General features: G+C 39.0%; 1 protein-coding gene across 1 annotated transcript in view; it reads left to right on the forward strand.

Moving 5' to 3' along the window:
* Nucleotides 1-24,100, forward strand: part of LOC136142567 (putative P2Y purinoceptor 10) — a 28,010-nt gene extending 3,910 nt beyond the window's left edge. The window contains exon 2 of the mRNA XM_065900814.1: nucleotides 22,526-24,100. Coding sequence (XP_065756886.1) covers nucleotides 22,575-23,561 — 987 coding nt within the window. The 5' untranslated portion in view covers nucleotides 22,526-22,574 and the 3' untranslated portion in view covers nucleotides 23,562-24,100. The remainder of the gene's footprint in view (nucleotides 1-22,525) is intronic.
* The last annotated feature ends 689 nt before the right edge of the window (nucleotides 24,101-24,789 follow it).

The raw sequence follows: 24,789 nt of genomic DNA on the forward strand, positions 1-24,789 counted from the left end.
GCTAGGGGTGGGGGTTTAGAGGAGCCAGGCCCATAACATCATGGCAAGTTAGATCAGAAGGTAATGAACATGATCAAGTTCATATTGTCTTATTTTGATAATGAGGGAATTGAAACCCACATAAGGGAAGGGGATTAGCAGGACAATACAAAGAGACAGAATTTGAATAGTTACTAGAATCCAAGTGTTTTAGCTCCAAATCCAGTGTTCTTTTTAATAAATTCTACTGCTTGAGATTCCCCATCCTATCTGTTTTATTATATTCAGCTCACCACTCTTATAAATACATTGTTCCAATACTCTATCCATAGATCTATTATGGTTTGGGTTCATAGGCAAAACTCGTTAAAGATCCCTGGTTTTGATACTACCATACGCTGACACCTGGTGGGCAATCATTTGCCATATATGTATAGTCATAAAAGTGCTAGAAATAGAACCAAGATTATTAGCTTCTTCATCTTTGAAGAATTGTCTTATCCACAGAAATGTTACTTTAAGGTATTTCTGTGCTACAAATTGTTTGCAGAGAAGAATTTTAGCTGTCTCTGCTCATGAAGAGCCTCATTATGACTGAAATCATAATAGCTGTGACTTTGAGAAAGAAACTTTATCCTGCTGAGCCTTCATTTTCTGATATGTAAAGGGGTATAATAATAATTAACTCAGAGTTCTCTCAAAGATCAAAGATAATATATTAACAGCGCTTAGCTAAAAACTGACAGGATGCATGTGGAAACTTCTTGAACTTAGTATTTCACTGAAACTTAGGAGTCTGGTACAAATTCTGATGCTGCCATAAAATAAGTTCAGTTTGGCTGTAACTTTGTGAAAGCACAGCATTAAGCTAGTTGGTTGGGAAGTGAAGCTGCTTTTGGGTAGACATTATTGGTACCTATGATGTTCTTGGACTCAGTCATAGTATGAGTCATATTTAGTGACATGACATACCTTTGTGCCCTGAGACAAAATTTAGTTATTTCCATAAAGTCAAGTGTTTAATGACAAAATTCTCACTTAACTTTATGGGATTCCTACTGGCTTTAAAATAAAAGGTTGGGATTACAGGCTTTGGAGCTTTTAGATTTGTTAGACTCCAACCTTATTATCCTTGCCTTGACCATATTTTCCTCAGTAACAAAGGGTGAAAAACTATTGCTGTTGTTCAGGAGAGTAGCTTATGGGAGAGACATTAGAAATAAAAATGCCTAAGGCTCTGCTAATATGTGCCTATTCTCCATAGTCTTACCTTTATAAACCAATGTGTATGAACTGAGATCCTACTACATGCCTAACCCTCTGCTAAACAAAATGAGGGATATAAAAGTGTAAGATACAGTCTTCCCTCATTGAGACTACATTCTTATAGTGTAGCCTAAAAGTCCAGTACAAATACAAAAAAGGAAGAAGTCAGAATAGGTTGCCCCATGCAAGGAAAAGATGACAGTTGAGATGCGATCTGGAGAGAGGAGTAAAATATTTACTTCTGAGATGGGATCCAGAAGAGAGGAGTTTGATGAAGTTTTAGTCATAATTTTTTTTTTTTTTTTTTGAGGTACGCGGGCCTTTCACTGTTGTGGCCTCTCCTGTTGTGGAGCACAGGCTCCAGATGCGCAGGCTCAGCGGCCATGGCTCACGGGCCTAGGCGCTCCGCGGCATGTGGGATCTTCCCTGACCGGGTCACGCACCTGTGTCCCCTGCATCGGCAGGCGGACTCTCAACCACTTGCGCCACCAGGGAAGCCCTAGTCATAATTGTATACCAATTTTCATTATCAGGAACATTCTTAAAGCTGCACACTGAAAGTGAATCTTGTTAGCTCGATCATGGTAGCTGATTTTCCTGCTCTGCTTATTAGATTAGAAGTCTATGCTGGTCATTCCCTTTAGGGTTTAGCTCCCATTACAGACCCCTATTTCAAGAAGAGACATCTCTATGAAGGTACTGGCCTTTGATGTAGGCAGTGTGAACCCTGGATAGAGCACTGAACATTGGATAAACCAAGAGGCATTTACTTCTTTAAGGATGGTATTGGAGGCACTGGGAATTTAGCCCTCATTCTATCTGGGTGGTTCACAGTCATAGAGCTAGGAGCTCAAGTATATACTAAAGATATGGTATTTTCACAGGTTATAATTTTGCCTGGGTTGTATTTTCTGTGTGGTCCTGCTTAGCTGAGTTGGTTATGCAACACCAGTGAGGTTAAGTCTTTAGGATTAATCCCCACATGAGCCAGTTAACATCAATTTTTTTAATAGTGCTATATATTTAGCCTTGTTCTAGGGTGAGAGAGAGAGAGAGAGAGAGGGAGAGAACAAAATTTAGGGCATAACCCCTGACTTTACAAAGCTCACAGCCCAGTGTAGAGAGATTCATAAACAGATAAACAATAAAAAGAGTTGTCATAAGGCAGAATATTTGCCCAGTTAAAATATTTACTAAGCGATTATGTGCTAATTATTCTGCTAGGTTCTAGAGATTTAAAGATGAGTAAGACATGCTGTTTGGCTTCAAAAATGCTCATAGTTTAGTTAGAAATAAAGAGATATAAACGGAAACATTCTATAGCAGTGAGTGTATCATTAAAGCAATCCCTATGATGACATTGTAGCCCAGATATGCCTTTTTGATATATCATTTTGGCAGCAGAGTACAGAATAGATTTTAAGAGGGCAATCCTCAAAGCAGGTAGATCAGTTAAAGAGTGTTTTAATAATCCAGAGAGAGAGGAGGGAGAGAGAGTAGGAGAGGGAGAAAACTTGGTTGATTGAATGAGCGTGAAGGGATCTAGGATTATTTTAAGGCTTCTGGCTCTTGTAATTGGATAGATGGTGTGGATAAGTAAAAGATCAGGGAGTATGCTGAGTTTAGTTTTGAATATTTTTATTTTGCGACGCCTGGAAGACATTGAAATGGGAAATCTCCACTGAAAGTTAGACATATAGGTTTAATATCTGAGAGGAGGCCAACCCTGGACATTGAGACATAAGAGTCATCTGGATATGGGTGGTAACAGAAGCCATGAAACTGGGTGATGTTACTTAGCATGAGGGCACTGAATAAGAAAAGAATATGCAGACCTTAGGAAAACAAACATTTAAAGGATGTGCAGAGATAAAAGAAACCATAAAGGAGACTCGGTATGAATGGATAGATAGTTAAGAGGAGACTCAAGAAAGAGTTGTGGCTTAGAAGCCAACAGAAGAGAGCATTTAAAAAACATGGAAACGATCAGACTGTGTCCAAGCTGGCAGAGAAGTCCTGCCTGATTTGGAAATGTGATGGTCACTTGTCACCTTTATTAAAGTAGTTTCAGTGATGTTGTAAAGGTATGCATGTCACCTTGGAATGCATTAAAGAATGTATATAAAGTGAGGAAAATAAAACAGTCAGTGTCAAAAACTATTGTGAGACGTTTATTTAAGAAGAGAAGGAAAATGACAAAGAGCTAGAATAAGATGCATTGACAAGAGAAGTATTATTTTGGGTGTTGGAGAGACTTGATGACAAATATCTAGCTGAGAGTGAAGGGCAACATGATGATCTAGGAGTGAAAGGGAACAGCTAATGAAAGAAGATCCTGAGAAAGTTAAAAGGGATTAAGAGCATGGGAATTCATCTTGTGCAATAGGAAAGACAGCTGTGTTGGGAAGGATGCAGTTGTAGATAAGATTGTGTGGGTTGGGAGGGGACAATGGATGAAACTGAGTTGTTTCTCACCCAATAACCTCAATTTTCTTGTGATTTAAGAAGTAAGTTTCTCCGGGCTTCCCTGGTGGCGCAGTGGTTGAGAGTCCGCCTGCTGATGCAGGGGACACGGGTTCATGCCCCGGTCCAGGAAGATCCCACATGCTGTGGAGCGGCTGGGCCTGTGAGCCGTGGCCGCTGAGCCTGTGCGTCTGGAGCCTGTGCTCCGCAACGGGAGAGGCCACAACAGTAAGAGGCCCACGTACCGCAAAAAAAAAAAAAAAAAAAGAAAGAAATAAGTTTCTCTGCTGAGAAAGTTGGGGGATGGGAGAACAAGAGAGAAGAAACTTTAGAAGAGTTGTGAAGGTGCTGCATAGTCAATAGGAGAAGAAACTAATCAGGCATGTGCAAAAAGAGGCTGGAGCAAAAAATCTTAGGCTGGAGATCATACACTTCTAGTTTTAGCATTTCAAATATATACTGGTATTTTTAATAGGATCATTCAGTTTGGATAGTAAAAAAGAAAATGGATTGTGGACTTGATCTGGGATTAAGACCTTGCTAGGCTGGTACGGCAGAAGAATCATGAGCAAAGAAGTTGAGGGTTCTTGTGTGAGAATAGTTAATTTGACCATTTAATGTAGTCTGTGTAAGGGAGGAAGTAAGATGAGGGTGGGTGCCAGATTGGCCCAGGAGAAATGGCGAGATTTAGAAATTTAAGGTCTCTGGGAGTGTCTGGTGCAAGCTAGCGTAGTGCAACTTGCAGTGAAGTTCAGTGATTTTAATGTTAGAGAAAGCAAACCATCTGAAGAGTCAGGAATTTATGAAGCTTGGCAGAGAGTACAAATTTGAAAAGTTCTGGAATAAGGAAGAGTTTACTTTTGACTCAGAGTGTCAAGAATAGTGAATACTGTGAGCTGCTAATCTGAAAGGGCTTTGGTACAGTACAAAACTGTGATATCCTTGTATAACATTTGACATGTTTTATAAATGAAGTTATCTTTGACTCCTCAAGCAGTCTCCAAAACTGATCAATTCCATATCTGACTTTTACTTGAAATTCTAATATTCATGCCATACCAGGTCAGAGCTTTTTTTTTACTTCCTTGACTGTTGGAATAGTAGGATGATCAATTATTCTGTTTGTCCTGGACTGTCACCGAAAATATTACATACTGGGACACCCTCAGTCCTAGGCAAACCTGGAGTGTTGGTCACCTTACAAACTCACAACTAATTTGGACTTCCTGTCTCTGGTCTCCCGATCCATCTTCCACACTGTTGCCAGAGTGGTCTTTCTAAAACACAAGTATAGTAATATCACATCTCTTCCCAGAATCCTTCAATAATTCCCCATAAAACCCTCCATGATCTAGCTGCATCTACCTTTTAAGTTGCTTTTCCCTTCCACTACCTTCTCCCACTCTAACCTCCTATTCCACCTTCCCCACCATCTCACCCTGTTTTCCAGCTGGTATAGAACACCTATTCTTCCTTTCTATGGGTCATTCATTTTTATACTTTGAGAACTTTGAATGCTCTTCATTCACCTCTGAAACTCTTTTTTCATCCCTTTTTCCTACAGCCTTCCCACTCCAGCTGCTTATTAAAAGTGAACTTATCTTTCAGGATGAGCTCTAAGACTCCTCTTCTGTGCAGGATTCATTTCTACTCTCACAGAAATTTCTTTGTTATCCCTTTCATGGCACATTTAAAAATCCATTATGGTTAGTTATTCTTATGTCATTTACTCCTTAAATGGCTATAAACTTCTTGAGGACGACAATCATGTATTATTCTTCCTTGAAATTTCCTACCCCACTACACTATCTTCATCAATTTACATATCAAATACACATAAAGCAGAATGTCCCTTTGCTGGATAAAATTATGAATTGCTAAATCCCAGATGAATGGTATTGATAATACCAAGTTCAGCCTTTCTTGAAGAGATGGGACTTGACCACAGCTTTGAAGGGCAATTTAGATTTAAATACAATAGTGTATAATTCAGGCAAAGTAAGGTTAACTTTTATCTCCTCCCCAGCCACCATCAGCAGTTTGCTCTCTAACCCTGTCCCTGTAGTGACTAATAAAAGAATGCAGATAGCTTGACACAAGTGCCATCTTCTCTGGCTCGAGGTGATCTATCTCTCCTAATTTAATAGAAGCAGCCCAACATGGTTGAAAGAGCGTTAAGTAAGAGGCATACAAACCTGACTTCTGATCCTAGTTTCACCATATTTTAACCCTGTGACTTTGGACAGGGTACTGAGTTGTTCTTGAATGCATCTCTTTGTAAGCTAAACAATATGGTAGGGGTATTACTGATATCTGTCCTGCTTACCTCACAGAGATGATGCTGTGCCAACATGAGGATTTCTTATCACCTATGCCATTCACCTCAGTTCTTGTCATGCATTGGTTGTGATGTTGGAAATTAAAAAAAATATTTTCTCCACCAGACCAGAAGTTTCTCAGGGACAGATATTATAGCAGATGATTCTATATTCTCCATAGAACCTAGCACAGAATTCATAGTATGATGCTTATTAAGTATATGTTGGTTGAGTGTTGGCCTCCAAGGCAGCCAGAGCCCTCAAAAGGCCAAAGAAAAAAGTAAATACACAAGTTGTTTTCCTTTTATGCTTAATTTCCATGTGGAAAATTAAGCTCTGGGGACTACAGATGTTACCTCTCACTCTCGTTCCAAGTCCCACATGTAGGTGGGTAGGAAGCCATTTGCTGATGAGATGAGGCAGGTATATATTTCATTTGCAGAATGACAATCAACAAAAATAAAGGGTTGAGAAGCTTTTGGAAGCAGATCACAAGGACTACCCTCTCCCTGAGGTCTAGATAATAGTGTTGATGGTACTCTGAGATGTTGGGCTGTGCTGATATCTACCTACAGGATATGTCTGACCACCTCTGATTCTAAATTGAATATTTTGCTCTTTTCTCAGCCTTCTGAAGGCATGTTTTTTCTGAGTTGTAATGGGTAAGTGCAGCAAATATTGATGATAATAGCCCAAATCAGGAGACAACTTTTGAGGGAAATAACAAACAGCAGAAATATTGGGCTGGCCAAAAAGTTCGTTCGGGTTTTTCCATAAACTCTTACCCAATATATTAGTTGACATATCAGGGCTTGCATTTTTACTTAATGATTCCAAATAAGGACTTTAAACTATTTTGTATGCAATTGAATCCAATTATATCACTTTTCTTTAGGTGCTTCCTAAGTCACAGGCTAAGTCTTGGCTATATGGTCATAAACAGAATAGATCTTTTTATGGCACTAATAGAGCTAACAGCACAGTGAACGAAATAGTCAATAAAAACTGAGCAAACATCTACATTACAAGTATTGATGCTACGAAGAGAAATTGGACGGAGTGTGAGAGTATGTAATGCTATGTAGGATGGCCTAAATAATAGTGGCAGTGAAGATGTCTCTGACCTGCAAATTGAGGTTAAAGGAGACAGATATCTGAAAAAGAAGGAAAATAATTCCAGACAGAGGAAACAACGTGTGCAGATGTTTTTGTCAGGAGAAAAGCTTGGCTTGTTGTAGAAACTGAAAGCTTCTCAGTATAATTGAAACAGTAGTGAATGAGGAAAAGAATGGCATGAAGTGATGTTAAACGACACGGGAATGGCCTTCAAGCCATAGTGAGAAGTTTGGCCTTAATACAATAGAGAACGAACAAAGGATTTTAGACAGGAGAATGACAAGATATTTCAAAGAAAGAGCACTTAGGCCACAGTGGGGAAGAGGTTAGAAAGGGTTAAGAGGTGACACAGTCCCTGCCATCAAGGAGTGCAAAGTCTAGTTAAACAGAAAGACATGTTAGCAGAATTTCAGTGTTTGTGTAGTAAGTGCCATGACAGAGGTAAGGGAGTATGGAGACAAGCATGGGTTCCAATTCTTATATACCACCTCTACACTATGCAAGTTTTGTGACTTTGGCACAACTTATTTAACCTCTCTGGGTCTCAGTTTTCTCATTTGTAATATGGAAATAATCATTGAGTTGCTATAAGGATTAATGAGATAATATGTGCTTAGCTTGTAAATAGATGGAAGCTCTCAATAAGCAGTAGCCATAATTAATGTTAATGTTAGACACAGTATGGGGATGAACTGCAGGAGACAAGACTGGGGTGCCGGGAGTCCAGTGAGGCATCTTCTACAATAATCAAGAGGAATGATGACAGTGGCCTGGGTTAGAATGGCAACAGTGTAAGTGGAGATGGATTGGAGATAGATTTGAGAGATTTAAAGGAGACAGAATCACCTGGTTTCTGATTAGATATGGGTGAAATACAGTGGTAGGAGTTGAATGAATTCCCAGTTTCTATCTGTAGTGTCTGGGAAGAGAGTCAAGGTGCAGAGAGAAAAGGGGAGCTTAGACTCAAGAGTGAATCACCAATCTTGTACCCTTTCCTGAGAGAGGAACCAAAAATATGTCTAGATTGAAGGGAAGAGAGACTAGTATCACAGAGGGCACGAACCAACCAGAAATAGTCAATAATAGAGCCAGAGCCAAAGAGAGAGACACAGAGACAGGAGCAGGGGCAGAGACTGAGAGAAGGAACATGTTCTGACTTTGGCCCTTCCATTCAGCCTTCTCCTGTTAGTGGCTTCTTTGGTTGTTCTCCATTCTAAAATTTCAGTAGTGTCACAGATTGTTAACAGGAAGCTAAATGTTCCCTGAGAGAGTTTATATTTTCACCCTACCCCAAAAAATTCCCCCAGTCTCCCATTACCATGGGGATTTTACATTTAATTGTCACCAGACATATTTGGGGAAAAACCCTTCCTACTTCCCCTTCAGTCTTGAGAAGAAAAAAGATTTTGGAAAGCAGGTCATGTAAGTCTCTAAACTTGAAATAAACTGAATTGCAGAAGCATAAGAAACCACAGAAACAAAATAAATTGTGAACATAATGCTGTTCTGGCCTAATAAGACCCTGTTATTTAGCACAGAGGTATGAAAACAACCTGTCCCATTAGTAAGTGAAATTTTCTGTACCAGTGAAGCAGAAACAAATATCCATGTTTGTAAAGTGCAGAAGTGGAAGTGTGAATTTGGTGGGTGTGAGCTGTTTTTAGTTCTTAGAACTGTAATGCACTTGATATAGCCTCCCTTGTTCTGTCACAAGCCTATGCATAGATAATAGATAATAGTAGAAACAGGATCAATACTGAAGTAATATGGAAATAATCACTGGGCTGCTATGAGGATTAATGAGATAATATGTGCAATAAAATGTGAGATAATATGTGAGATAAAAGTGGGTGGTAAGGAGGGTTGGGTGACATGTGTGGGGACAGATGTTTAGTTATATCCTGATGGCATAGCTAGAGTAATTCTAATGTTACAAGATCATAAGGTCCTACTATGGGGTTAGAAAGGTTCTGCCATAATGTGCCCTCCAGATATCACAATGATCCTCATTCTATTAAAAAGTCCCTCCTGAGCAGGGAGAGGCAAGTGGTATAATGGAAATAGCACAGACTTTGGAACAAGTCAGGCATGGTAGTAAATCATGGTAGTAAATGGGTAGTAAATCCCATTTTTACCATTTTTTAACTTTGTTACCTAAGATAATTTACTGAATCTCTCTGAACCTCAGTTTCTCATCTGCACAATAAGAGTAATAATAGTAACTTACGATGGTTGTGAGAATTGAATTATGTAATGCATGTGAAAAATTCCATTGCAGATTCTGGGGTACATCATTGATAGACCATTATAATTGTTTCCTTTCGTTTCACCTGTGAGTACTCCTACCTTTGTTCTAAGTCATACATACACAAGCAAGATGACTGCATGACTCTTTAGGATATATCACAGATAGGTCAAATAGGGAGTATAAGAGGAGGGAAAATGAAAGTACTCTTTAGAGTAATGGTAGCTTATAAAGTTGACTCTCTTTTATCTGTGAATTAATCCTTTGTGGTTCTGTTCTTTTATCACATTTCTATTCCCTGGAGTAGACTTAGAATGATATAGGAAGTTATTCTGCTACTTATGAAGAGAATCTAAAATAGGCCACTCCTTTGTTTTTGTAAACATACTTAAAACAATACCAACAACAAAACTCCACTGAGAAAACCTCAGTACTTTTTTTTCCAATTCTAGCTCTAAAGGCAATAAACATTCCTGCAGTATGGACAGAAGCTATGTTTGTAAAATTTGTCTTTGAGAGGAAAACAAATGATGGACAGAAGGGTGTGTGTAAAGATTAACCACCTTTTTCCTCCTTTTAGAAGTCCAGATCTTTCATTTAGTAGATTTGTGGCCTTAATAAATCCCTCTCTGGGCCTTGCTTCTTCTACCTATATCATATGGTGGCTGAATTAAATGTTTTTTAAAGGTCCTCTTCAGTCCAAAATTCTACAAATAAAATAACAAGGTTGTTGCTGTCCTGCCATTCTTATTTGCAAACAGCCTGCATAAATCCACGGCCAGAATGTGAGAAGCCCTAAAAATTATTGTATATTCCCCATGTCTTACATATAATACACAATAAAAACTATACTAAAACATAAAATAAATTAAGGAAGTCCAAAAAACTTTCTCATTATGATGAATAATGAAAAAAATATTAAATCTTAAATTGTTTCAGAAAAATGATTTTGGTGGCCTATTTTGCTGGTACCTTAATCAATGTTCACTGTGGCTGTTAGATAATCTGCCAAGACATGATGTCACACCAGTACAGAATTCCCCTTAGATAGAGAATAGGTCTCTTCCCTTCCCAATCACATAAGGGAAAATATCCTGGTTCAGCTTCTAAATCCATATATTACTGAAAATTTTCATGTAAATTTGGAATGAAACCTAAGCTAAGAGAAAGAGAGAAAATGCATGAAAACCACCAGCTATTGTGATAGAATAATAAGGAGGTAATACTCCCAAGCCCTGAAAATCAACCAGGATACTGGTAATGCAGGCTAAAGGAGGCAGATCTGTTTTCCAGGTGCTGTGATGCCAAGTTAGGAAGTCAGGACTCAGTGAGCAAGGTGGCAGACAGAGGAGAGGCAAGAAGACCTGAACAACAAGACTGGATTTCTACCATTGCAATTGGGAAGTAGTGAACAGTGGTCATCCCAACCAGAGCTTGAGGCAAGAGAAGTCTTGATACAAAAGAAACAGACTCAAATATCACATTCTTTTTCTGTGGTTAGAAAAACCGATGGAATATTTCAGGACTTCCTTACCTGCAAGACACATCTTTGACAATCTGGTAGGGTAAGGCAGTTGGATGACAATTCCATGGTTCTCTAACTGATTCACTGGGTGACCTTGGATCAATAGTATATCTTCCTTGAGCATCTTATTCTTCATCTGTAAACAAATCCCTTCTAATTTTAATATCCTATGACTCTGTAGGTATAAAAACATATCTGGTGACACCTCATCATAGTTTTGATTTGCTTTTCTCTAATAATTAATGATGTTGAGCATCTTTTCATATGCTTGTTGGACATCTGTATGTCTTCTTGGAGAAATGTCTGTTTAGATATTCTGCCCATTTCTTGATTGGTTTTTTTTTTTAAATTAAGCTGTACAAGCTGTTTGTGTATTTTGGAAATTAAGCCCTTGTCAATTGCATTGTTTGCAAATAATTTCTCTCATTCAATAAGTTGTCTTTGTGTCTTGTTGATGGTTTCCTTTGCTGTGCAAAAGCTTTTAAATCTAATAAGGTCCACCTTGTTTGCTTCTGTTTCCATTACTCTAGTAGATGGATTTTTAAAAAAAAACTATTGCTGTGATTTATGTCAAAGAATGTTTTCCTATGTTTTCCTCTAGGAGTTTTATAGTATCTGCTCTTACATTTATATCTTTAATCAATTTTGAGTTTATTTTTGTGTATGGTGTTAGAGAATGTTCTAATTTCATTCTTTTACCTGTAGCTGTCCAGTTTTCCCAGCACCACTTATTAAAGGGATTGTCTTTCCTCCATTGTATATTCTTGTCTCCTTCATCATTAGATTAATTGACCATAAGTGTGTGGGTTCATTTGTGGGCTTTCTATAATGTTCCATTGATCTATATGTTTTTTTGTGCCAGTATCATACTGTTTGATTACTGTAACTTTGCAGCATAGTCTAAAATCAATGAGTATGATTCCTCCAGCACCTTACGTTTTCGGTTTTTTTTAACATCTTTATTGGCGTATAATAGCTTTACAAATGTGTGTTAGTTTCTGCTTTATAACAGTGAATCAGTTATACACATCCATATGTTCCCGTATCTCTTCCCTCTTGCATCTCCCTCCCTCCCACCCTCCCTATCCCACCCATCTAGGTGGTCACAGAGCACCGAGATGATCTCCCTGTGCTATGCAGCTGCTTCCCACTAGCTATCTATTTTACGCTTGGTAGTATATATATGTCCATGCCATTCTCTCACTTTGTCACAGCTTACCCTTCCCCCTCCCCATATCCTCAAGTCCATTCTCTAGTAGGTCTCACTCTTTATTCCCATCTTGCCCCTAGGTACTTCATGAAATTTTTTTTCTTAGATTCCATATATAAGTGTCAGCATATGGTATTTGTTTTTCTCTTTCGGACTTACTTCACTCTGTATGACAGACTCTAGGTCCATCCACCTCACTACAAATAACTCAACCTCATTTCTTTTTATGGCTGAGTAATATTTCATTCTATATATGTGCCACATCTTCTTTATCCATTCATCTGTTGATGGACACTTAGGTTGCTTCCATGTCCTGGCTATTGTAAATAGAGCTCCAAAGAACATTCTGGTACATGAGTCTTTTTTTTTTTTTTTCGGTACGCAGGCCTCTCACTGCTGTGGCCTCTCCCGTTGTGGAGCACAGGCTCTGGATGTGCAGGTGTAGCGGGCACGGCTCACGGGACAGGCCACTCTGTGGCATGTGGGATCCTCCTGGACCAGGGCACGAACCAGTGTCACCTGCATTGGCACGCAGACTGCCAACCACTGCGCCACCAGGGAAGCACAGTATATGACTCTTTTTCAATTATGGTTTTCTTAGTGTACATGCCCAGTAGTGGGATTGCTGGGTTGTATGGTAGTTCTATTGTTAGCTTTTAAGGAGCTTCCATTCTGTTCTCCATAGTGGCTGTATCAATTTACATTCCCACCAACAGTGCAAGACGGTTCCCTTTTCTCCACACCCTCTCCAGCATTTATTGTTTCTAGATTTTTTGATGATGGTCATTTTGACCAGTGTGAGATGATATCTCATTGTACTTTTGATTTGTATTTCTCTAATGATTAATGTTGTTGAGCATTCTTTCATGTGTTTGCTGGCAATCTGTATATCTTATTTGGAGAAATGTCTATTTAGGTCTTCTGCCCATTTTTGCATCGGGTTGTTTGTTTTTTTGATATTGAGCTTCATGAGCTGCTTGTAAATTTTGGAGGTTAATCCTTTGTCAGTTGCTACATTTGCAAATATTTTCTCCCACTCTGAGGGTTGTCTTTTGGTCTTGTTTATGGTTTCCTTTGCTGTGCAAAAGCTTTGAAGTTTCATTAGGTCCCATTTGTTTATTTTTGTCTTTATTTCCATTTCTCTAGGAGGTGGGTCAAAAAGGATCTTGCTGTGATTTATCTCATAGAGTATTCTGCCTATGTTTTCCTCTAAGAGTTTGATAGTGTCTGGCCTTACATTTGGGTCTTTAATCCATTTTGAGTTTACTTTTGTGTATGGTGTTAGAGAGTGTTCTAATTTCATACTTTTACATATACCTGTCCAGTTTTCCCAGCAACACTTATTGAAGAGGCTGTCTTTTCTACACTGTATATTCTTGCCTCCTTTATCAAAGATAAGGTGACCATATGTGCATGGGTTTATCTCTGAGCTTTCTATCCTGTTCCATTGATATGTGTTTCTGTTTCATAGATAATGAGTCTCATAGATAATGAGTAGGTCTTAATGAAATCCAGCACCTAACCATGGTAGAGCCCCCAAGATCAAGCCCATATCTATTCCCCTACCTCATCTCTTAACTACTCTCTCCTTCATACCTGAACTCCAGATACATTGGTCTTCTTTCCATTATTTAATAAGTGAAGCTCATTCTTGTCTTAGGGCCTTTGCCTTTGCTGTTCTCTCTGCTTAGAATACTTCTCCACTAGGTCTTCACGTGGTTAGCTCCTTCTCATCATTCAGGTTCAAATGTCACCTCCTCAGAAAAGCCTTCCCTGATCATACAATCTACAGTAGATATGCAGTTACTCTTATCAACTTATCATATTATAATTTTCTTCATAGAATTCTCTGATTTTTTTCTTTTTAATTGATTTGTTCAGTGTCTGTCTACATCACTCTCCAATAAATATAGGTTCCATGAGGGAAGCAATCATGTTGCTCTGTTTCAGTACAATAACTAGTACATAGTAGACACTCAAGTAATATTTTCCGAATGAATCAAAGTGGGAGAACCGGGATGGCAAACCAGGTCTGTATGACTTTAAGGCTCTTGCTCCAAACTGCCTCTTTTATTTATCTATTTTTTTACATCTTTATTGGCGTATAATTGCTTTACAATGGTGTGTTAGTTTCTGCTTTATAACAAAGTGAATCAGTTATACATATCCATATGTTCCCATAAGTCTTCCCTCTTGCATCTCCCTCCCTCCCACCCTCCCTATCCCACCCATCTAGGTGGTCACAGAGCACCGAGATGATCTCCCTGTGCTATGCAGCTGCTTCCCACTAGCTATCTATTTTACGCTTGGTAGTATATATATGTCCATGCCACTCTCTCACTTTGTCACAGCTTACCCTTCCCCCATCCCATATCCTCAAGTCCATTGTCTAGTAATCTCACTCTTTATTCCCATCTTGCCCCCAGGTTCTTCATGAAATTTTTTTTCTTAGATTCCATATATAAGTGTCAGCATATGGTATTTGTTTTTCTCTTTTGGACTTACTTCACTCTGTATGACAGACTCTAGGTCCATCCACCTCACTACAAATAACTCAACCTCGTTTCTTTTCATGGCTGAGTAATATTCCATCGTATATATGTGCCACATCTTCTTTATCCATTCATCTGTTGATGGACACTTAGGTTGCTTCCATGTCCTGGCTATTGTAAATAGAGCTTCAAAGAACATTTTGGTACATGACTCTTTTTTTTTTTTTTTTGTGGTATGTGGGCCTCTCACTGCTGTGGCCTCTCCCATTACAGAGCATAGGCTCTGGACACACAGGCGCAGTAGGCACGGCTCACGGGACCGGCCACTCTGTGGCATGTGGGATCCTCCTGGACTGGGGCATGAACCAGTGTCACGTGCATTGGCACACAGACTGCCAACCACTGAGCCACCAGGGAAGCCCTGTACATGACACTTTTTGAATTATGGGTTTCTCAGCGTACACGCCCAGTAGTGGGATTGCTGGGTTGTATGGTAGTTCTATTGTTAGTTCTTAAGGAACCTCCATGCTGTTGTCCACAGTGGCTGTATCAATTTACATTCCCACCAACAGTGCAAGATGGTTCCCTTTTCTCCACACCCTCTCCAGCATTTATTGTTTCTAGATTTTTTGATGATGGCCATTCTGACTGGTGTGAGATGATATCTCATTGTAGTTTTGATTTGCATTTCTCTAATGGTTAATGTTGTTGAGCATTCTTTCATGTGTTTGCTGGCAATCTGTATATCTTATTTGGAGAAATGTCTATTTAGGTCTTCTGCCCATTTTTGCATCGGGTTGTTTGTTTTTTTGATATTGAGCTTCATGAGCTGCTTGTAAATTTTGGAGATTAATCCTTTGTCAGTTGCTTCATTTGCAAATATTTTCTCCCACTCTGAGGGTTGTCTTTTGGTCTTGTTTATGGTTTCCTTTGCTGTGCAAAAGCTTTGAAGTTTCATTAGGTCCCATTTGTTTATTTTTGTCTTTATTTCCATTTCTCTAGGAGGTGGGTCAAAAAGGATCTTGCTGTGATTTATTTCATAGAGTGTTCTGCCTATGTTTTCCTCTAAGAGTTTGATAGTGTCTGGCCTTACATTTGGGTCTTTAATCCATTTTGAGTTTATTTTTGTGTATGATGTTAGAGAGTGTTCTAATTTCATACTTTTACATATACCTGTCCAGTTTTCCCAGCAACACTTATTGAAGAGGCTCTCTTTTCTACACTGTATATTCCTGCCTCCTTTATCAAAGATAAGATGACCATATGTGCATGGGTTTATCTCTGAGCTTTCTATCCTGTTCCACTGATCTGTGTTTCTGTTTTTGTTCCAGTACCATACTGTCTTGATTACTATAGCTTTGTAGTATAGTCTGAAGTCAGGGAGCCTGATTCCTCCAGTTCCATTTTTCTTTCTCAAGATTGCTTTGGCTATTTGCGGTTTTTTGTGTTTCCATACAAATTGTGAAATTTTTTGTTCTAGTTCTGTGAAAAATGCCAGTGGAATTTTGTTAGGGATTGCATTGAATCTGTATATTGCTTTGGGTATTCGAGTCATTTTCACAATGTTGATTCTTCCAATCCAAGAACATGGTATATCTCTCCATCTATTTTTATCATCTTTAATTTTTTTCATCAGTGTCTTATAAGTTTCTGCATACAGGTCTTTTGTCTCCTTAGGTAGGTGTATGCCTGGATATTTTATTCTTTTTGTTACAGTGGTAAATGGGAGTGTTTCCTTAACTTCATCTTCAGATTTTTCATCATTAGTGTATAGGAATGCAAGAGATATCTGTGAATAAATATTGTATCCTGCTACTTTACCAAATTCATTGATTAGCTCTAGCAGTTTTCTGGTAGCATCTTTTGGAATCTGTATGTTTAGTATCATGTCATTCGCAAACACTGCCAGTTTACCTCTTCTTTTCTGATTTGGATTCCTTTTATTTCTTTTTCTTCTCTGATTGCTCCGGCTAAAACCTCCAAAACTATGTTGAATAAGAGTGGTGAGAGTGGCCAACCTTGTCTTGTTCCTGATCTTAGTGGAAAAGTTTTCAGTTTTTCACCATTGAGGACAATGTTAGCTGTGGGTTTGTCATATATGGCCTTTATTATGTTGAGGAAAGTTCCCTCTATGCCTACTTTCTGGCGGGTATTTATCATAAATTGGTGTTGAATTTTTTCTAAAGCTTTTTCTGCATCTATTGATATGATCATATTGTTTTTCTCCCTCAATTTTTTAATATGGTGTATCACATTCATTGATTTGCGTATACTGAAGAATCCTTCCATTCCTGTGATAAACCCCACTAAATCATGGTGTATGATCCTTTTAATGTGCTGTTGGATTCTGTTTGCTAGCATTTTGTGGAGTATTTTTGCATCTAGGTTCATCAGAGATATTGGCCTGTAGTTTTCTTTCTTTGTGACTTCTTTGTTTTGTTTTGGTATCAGGGTGATGGTGGCCTCTTAGAATGAGTTTGGGAGTGTTCCTCCCTCTGCTGTGTTTTGGAACATTTGGGAAGGATAGGTGTTAGCTCTTCTCTAAATGTTTGTTAGAATTCGCCTGTGAATCCATCTGGTTCTGGGCTTCTGTTTGTTGGAAGATTTTTAAACACAGTTTTAATTTCACTGTTTGTGATTGAACTCTTCATATTTTCTATCTCTTCTTGATTCAGTCTCGGTAAGTTGGGCATTTCTAAGAATTTGTCCATTTCTTCCACAGTGTCCATTTTATTGGCATAGAGTTGCTTGTAGTAATCTCTCATGATCCTTTGTACCTCTGTAGTGTAAGTTGTCACTTCTCCTTGTTCATTTCTAATTCTATTGATTTGATTCTTCTCCCTTTTTTCCTTGATGATTCTGGCTAATGGTTTATCAATTTTGTTTATCTTCTCAGAGAACCAGCTTTTAGTTTTATTGATCTTTGCTATCATTTCCTTCATTTCTTTTTCTTTTAGTTTTGATCTGATCTTTAGGATTTGTTTCCTTCTGCTAACATTGGGGCTTTTTTTTCTTTTTTCTCTAGTTGCTTTCGGTGTAAGGTTAGGTTGTTTATTTGAGATGTTTCTTGTTTCTTAAGGTAGGATTGTATTGCTATAAACTTCCCTCTTAGAATTGCTTTTGTAGCATCCCAAAGGTTTTGGGTCCTCGTGTTTTCATTCTAATTTGTTTCTAGGCATTTTTTGATTTTCTGTTTGATTTCTTTAATGATCTGTTGGTTATTAAGTAGTGTATTGTTTAGCCTCCATGTGTTTGTATTTTTTACAGATGTTTTCCTGTAATTTATATCTAGTCTCATAGCACTGTGATCAGAAAAGACACTTGATTTGATTTCAATTTCTTAAATTTACCAAGGCTTGGTTTGTGACCCAAGATATGATCTATCCTGGAGAATGTTCCATGAGCACTTGAGAAGAATGTGTATTCTGTTGTGTTTGGATGGAATGTCTTATAAATATCAATCGAGTCCATCTTGTTTAATGTGTCATTTAACCCTTGTGTTTCCTTATTTATTTTCATTTTGGATGATCTGTCCACTGGTGAAAGTGGGGTGTTGAAATCCCCTACTATGAATGTGTTACTGTCGATTTCCCCTTTTATAGCTGTTAGTATTTGCCTTATGTGTTGAGGTGCTCCTATGTTGGGTGCATAAATATTATAATTGCTATATCTTCTTCTTGGGTCGATCCTTTGATCATTATGTAGTGTGCTTCATTGTCTGTTGTAATAGTCTTTATTTTAAAGTCTATTTTGTCTGATATGAGAACTGCTGCTCCAGCTTTCTTTTGATTTCCATTTGCATGGAATAACATTTTCCATCCCCTCAATTTCAGTCTGTATGTTTTCTTAGGTGTGAAGTGGGTCTCTTGTAGACAGCATATATATGGGTCTTGTTTTTGGATCCATTCAGCTAATCTGTGTCTTTTGGTGGGAGCATTTAATCCATTTACATTTAAGGTAGTTATCGATATGTATGTTCCTATTACCATTTTCTTAATGTTTTGTGTTTGTTATTTTAGGTCTTTTCCTCCTCTTCTGTTTCCTGCCTAGAGAAGTTCCTTTAGCATTTGTTGTAATGCTAGTTTGGAGGTGCTGAATTCTCTTCCTTTTTGCTTGTCTGTAAAGTTTTTAATTTTTCCATCAAATCTGAATGAGATCTTTGCTGGGTAGGATCCTACAATCTTTGTTGTAGGTTTTTCTCCTTCATCACTTTAAATATGTCCTGCCACTCCATCCTGGCTTGCAGAGTTCCTGCTGAAAGATCAGCTGTTAACCTTATGGGATCCCTTTGTGTGTTATTTGCTGTTTTTCCCTTACTGCTTTTAATATATTTTCTTTGTATTTAATTTTTGATGATTTGATTAATATATGTCTTGGCCTGTTTCCCCTTGTATTTATCCGGTTGGGACTCTCTGTGCTTCCTGGACTTGATTTACTATTTCCTTTCCCATATTAGAGAAATTTTCAATGGTAATCTCTTCAAATATTTTCTCAGTCCCTTTCTTTTTCTCTTCTTCTTCTGGAAGCCCTATTATTCTAATGTTGGTGCTTTTAATGTTGTCCCAGAGGTCCCTGAGACTGTCCTCAATTCTTTTCATTATTTTTTCTTTTTTCTGCTCTTCAGTAGTTATTTCCACTATTTTATCTTCCAGATCACTTATCCGTTCTTCTGCCTCAGTTATTCTGCTATTGATCCCTTCTAGAGAATTTTTAATTTCATTTATTGTGTTATTCATCACTGTTTTTTTGCTCTTTACTTCTTCTAGGTCCTTGTTAAACGTTTCTTGTATTTTCTCTGTTCTATTTTCAAGATTATGGATTATCTTTATTAACATTATATTGAATGCTTTTTCAGGTAGACTGCCTATTTCCTCCTCATTTTTTAGATCTGGTGGGTTTTTACCTTGCTCCTTCATTTGCTGTGTGTTTTTCTGTCTTCTCATTTTGCTTAAATTACTGTGTTTGGGGTCTCCTTTTCTCAGCCTGCAGGCTCGTAGTTCCCGTTGTTTATGGTGTCTGTCCCCAGTGGCTAAGGTTTGTTCAGTGGGTTGTTTAGGCTTCCTGGTGGAGGGGACTTGTGCCTGTGTTCTGGTGGATGGGCCTGGATCTTGTCTTTCTGGTGAGCAGGTCCACGTCTGGTGGTGTGTTTTGGGGTGTCTGTGGCATTATTATGATTTTACGCAGCCTCTCTGCTAATGGATGTGGTTGTGTTCTTGTCTTCCTAGTTGTTTGGTATAGGGTGTCCAGCACTGTAGTTTTCTGGTTGTTGAGTGAAGCTGGGTCTTTGTGTTTAGATAAAAGTCTCTTGGAGATTTTATTGTTTAATATTACATGGAGCTGGGAGGTCCCTTGTGGATCAGTGTCCTGACTTGTCTCTCCCTCCTCAGAGGCACAGCCCTCATGCATGTCTGGAACACCAAGAGCCTTTCATCCACATGGCTTTGAATAAAAGGGATAAAATTTAGAGGGAAAGACAGAAACAAGATAAAATACAATAAAATAATGTAAAATACAATAAAATAAAGTTATTAAAATAAAAAAAAATTAAGAAAAAAAATTTTAAGTAATAATAATAAAAAACCATAATGAACAGACAGGACCCTAGGAAAAATGGTAAAAGTAAATCTATAGAGACAAAATCACACACAGAAGCATACACATACACACCCACGTAAAGAGAAGAAAAAAAATTATATATCTCTTTGCTCACAATGTCCACTTCCTCAATTTGGGATCATTCGTTGTCCATTCAGGTATTCCACAGATGCAGGGTACATCAAGTTTATTGTGGAGATTTAATCCTCTGCTCCTGAGGCTGCTGGGGGAACTTTCTCTTCTTTGTTCGCATAGATCCCGGGGTTCATCTTTGGATTTGGCCCCACCTCTGTGTGTAGGTCGCCTGAGGGCGTCTGTTCTTCACTGAGACAGGACAGGGTTAAAGGAGCAGCTGATTCGGGGGCTCTGGCTCACTCAGCCCGGGGCTAGATATCGGTACGGATGCAGGGAGGGCCTGCGGTGGCAGAGGCCAGTGTGACATTGCACCAGCCTGAGGCACATCGTGTGTTCTCCTGGGGAAGTTGTCCCTGGATCACAGGACCCTGGCAGTTGCGGGCTGCACAGGTTCCTATGAGGGGAGGTGTGGATAGTGACCTGTGTTCGCACACAGTCTTCTTGGTGGCTGCAGCAGCAGCCTTAGCATCCCATGCCCGTCTCTGGGATCCGCGCTGATAACCACGACTCGTGCCTGTCTCTGGAGCTCCTTTAAGCAGCGTTCTTAATCCCCTCTCCTTGCGCACTGGGAAACAAATAGGCAAGAAAAAGTCTCTTGTCTCTTCGGCAGTCCAGACTTCTTCCCAGACTCCCTCCCGGCTAGTCGTGGTGCACTAACCCCTTCAGGCTGTGTTCACGCCACCAACCCCAGTCCTCTCCTGGGATCTGACCGAAGCCCGAGCCTCAGCTACCAGCCCTCGCCTGCCCCGGCGGTGAGCAGACAAGCCTCTCGGGCTGGTGAGTGCTGGTCGGCACCTATCCTCTGTGCAGGAATCTGTCTGCTTTGCCCTTCTGACCCCTGTTGCTGCGTGTCCTCCGTGGCTCCAAAGCTCCCCCTCCACCGTTACCCGCAGTCTCCTCCTGTGAAGGGGCCTCCTAGTGTGTGGAAACCTTTCCTCCTGCACAGCTCCCTCCCACTGATGCAGGTCCCATCCCTATTCTTTTGTCTTTGTTTTTATCTTTTGTGCTACCCAGGTACGTGGGTGAGTTTCTTGCCTTTTGGGAGGTCTGAGGTCTTCTGTCAGTTTCAGTAGGTGTTCTGTAGGAGCTCTTCTACATGTAGATGTATTTCTGATGTATTTGTGGAGAGGAAGGTGATCTCTGCATCTTACTCTTCCACCATCTTGAAGCTCCTCCTCCAGCACATTTCTTTCTCAAGATTGTTTGGCTATTCTGAGTCGTTTGTGTTTCTGTGAGGTCTCACCTCACACTGGTCACAATGGTTATCATCAAAAAGTCTACAAATAATAAATATTGGAGAGGGCATAGAGAAAAGGGAACCCTCCTACACTGTAGGTGGGAATGTAAATTGGTACACCCACTATGGAGAACAGTATGGAGGTTCCTTAAGAAAACCAAAAATGGTTATCATATGATCCAGCAATCCCACTTCTGAGCATATATCCAGAAAAACCAAAAACTCTAATTCAAAAAGGTACATACACCCCAATGTTCATAGCAGCACTATTTACAAAAGCCAATACATGGGAGCAACCTAAGTGTCTATTTACAGATGAATGGGTGAAGATGTGGTTGTGTGTGTATATATATATATATATAGTTTTGTGTGTGTGTGTATATATATATATATATATATATATATATATATATATACATATATATATATAAATCTTACTCAGCCATAAAAAGAATGAAATAATGCCATTTGTAGCAACATGCATGGACCTAGAGATTATCATACTGAGTGACGTAAGTCAGACGGAGAAAACCAAATATGATATGATATCACTTCCATGTAGAATCCAGAACAATGGTACAAATGAACTTATTTACAAAACAGAAATATACTCACAGACATAGAAAACAAACTTACAGTTAAAAGAGGGGAAAGGGAGAGAGGGATAAATTAGGAATTTGAGATTAAGGGGTACACACTACTGTATACAAAATAGATTTAAAAAAAGGACCTACTGTGTAGCACAGGGAACTATATTCAATATCTTGTAATATCCTGTAATGGAAAAGAATCTGGTATAACTTAATCACTTTGCTGTACACCTGAAACTTTGTAAATCAACTATATTTCAATTTTAAAAATTCTGGGTGTCAGCTAAAGTACTGGTTAACCATTATACCCTTTTTCTTTCTTTCTTTCTTTTTTTTTTTTTTTTTTTTGGGCAGGGATCATAACTTCACGGCTTACCTTGATGAATATACTGAAATATTCAAGATGGGCAGCAACAGTACCAGCAATGCTGAGACTCACTGCAATGTCACTAATTTGACATTTCAATACTCCCTCTATGCCACCACCTACATCCTCATATTCATCCCTGGTCTACTGGCCAACAGTGCAGCCTTGTGGGTTCTGTGCCGCTTCATCAGCAAGAAAAATAAAGCCATCATTTTCATGATCAACCTCTCTGTGGCTGACCTTGCTCATGTGCTGTCCTTACCCCTCCGGATTTACTATTACATCAGCCACCACTGGCCTTTCCAGAGGGCCCTTTGCCTGCTGTGCTTCTACCTAAAGTATCTCAACATGTATGCCAGCATTTGTTTCCTGACATGCATCAGCCTTCAGAGGTGCTTCTTTCTCCTCAAGCCTTTCAGGGCCAGAGACTGGAAGCGTAGGTATGATGTGGGCATCAGTGCTGCCGTCTGGGTCATCGTGGGGACTGCCTGTTTGCCATTTCCCATCATAAGAAGCACAGACTTAGCCAACAACACTGAGTCCTGCTTTGCTGATCTTGGTTACAGGAAAATGAATGCAATGGCTTTGGTTGGGATGATTACAGCTGCTGAGCTGGCAGGATTTGTGATCCCAGTAGTCATCATTGCATGGTGTACCTGGAAAACCACTATATCCTTGCGAAAACCACCAGTGGCTTTCCAGGGAATCAGTGAGAGGCAGAAAGCACTGCGGATGGTTTACATGTGTGCTGCAGTCTTCTTCATCTGTTTCACTCCCTATCATATTAACTTTATTTTTTACACCATGGTAAAGGAAACCATCATTAGCAGTTGTCCCATTGTCCAAAGCTCACTGTATTTCCACCCTTTTTGTCTATGCCTTGCAAGTCTCTGCTGCCTTTTGGATCCAATTCTCTACTACTTCATGGCTTCAGAGTTTCGTGACCAACTATCCCGCCATGGCAGCTCCGTGACTCGTTCCCACCTAATGAGCAGGGAGAGTGGTTCATCAATGATTGGTTAAAAATAAAATAACTCTTTGATTATGGCTTTGTTTAACTACGTTTCCTGGCTTTTTCCAAAGGTGAAAATGACCAGCCAGACAATTTTGTTAATTGAACTTTGGGAACAACAGAAATAGTTGTGCTCACAGGGTTGTGATGGTGGAGGGAGAGTGTGAAAAATGAGGGAGAGGAAGGGAAGATGGGAGTTGTATGTTTCCTCTTTGAAATTCAAGGCACTTTCTTACTTAAGAGATCTAGATCAAGGCTTTACAGATGTTTTAAACAAATGGAAATTGGATATTTTATCTTAAACCTTTCTTTATTAAATGTGATGTTGTTAATGATACAATAAATGCATGAATCTTTTCCAGAATGTAAAAACAAATCTCTTTCATACGAAGACCATTATTTGTGAATGAGAGCAAAAAAATCTTCAGTCTTTCTAAAGTATAAATGCACAGGCAAGGGGGTGTGAATGTTGAAGCAACATGTGCATCAATTTTAGGACACAAACCTCTTATTGAATAAAGGGCATGGGAATTTGTTCATTCATTGAAAATATGTTGGATGTCTATTGTATTCTGGGTTACCACTTTCCTGGGTACTTCCACATATAGCATCTTATCTAGCTCTTCTAATAAAGTTGTGGAAGGTTATACAAATGAATAAAGGGAACCTCAGACAGATGAAACAACTTCCCTGGAGATAATCAGTGGTGAGCAAAATTTGTCCTGAATACACGACATATGCTTAAATTATTACCTCTATTTGTGTTATTATTCACTAGGTTAATGCTAAACTTGGTTTGAATGGTGAAAACACAGACTAAATTTAAGCCATCCAAGACCAAGATCGTTTCTATACAATTTTTCGAAGATTATTTGAAAAGTCTGTGGCTTGTGGGGATGGTGTGTCAGGCTTCAGGTTGCAAGGTATCAAAAAATAGATTTTTCTAATACTGTCCCAAACTACAGAGTCCTGATGATCGGGGTATAGGACACACAAGTAGTTCATTATTAACACAAAATATACTTAAGTCTTAATGTTGGTAATATAAATCCATAAATGGAAGAAAGAAAAAAAATCTATAAGGCTGGAAAATAAGCATTCTGTAAAATTTAGATTTTTTTGAGTTCAACCAACCTTTCTTCTTAAACATTACTATGCATCGCTCTGAACAGATTTGTGTTTATTAAGAAACTTCTCTGTGAGCAGAGCTTACAGAATTGTATTGGAAGCATAATATTA

The sequence above is a fragment of the Phocoena phocoena genome, chromosome X (assembly GCF_963924675.1).
Source record: "Phocoena phocoena chromosome X, mPhoPho1.1, whole genome shotgun sequence".
NCBI classification, from domain to species: domain Eukaryota; kingdom Metazoa; phylum Chordata; class Mammalia; order Artiodactyla; family Phocoenidae; genus Phocoena; species Phocoena phocoena.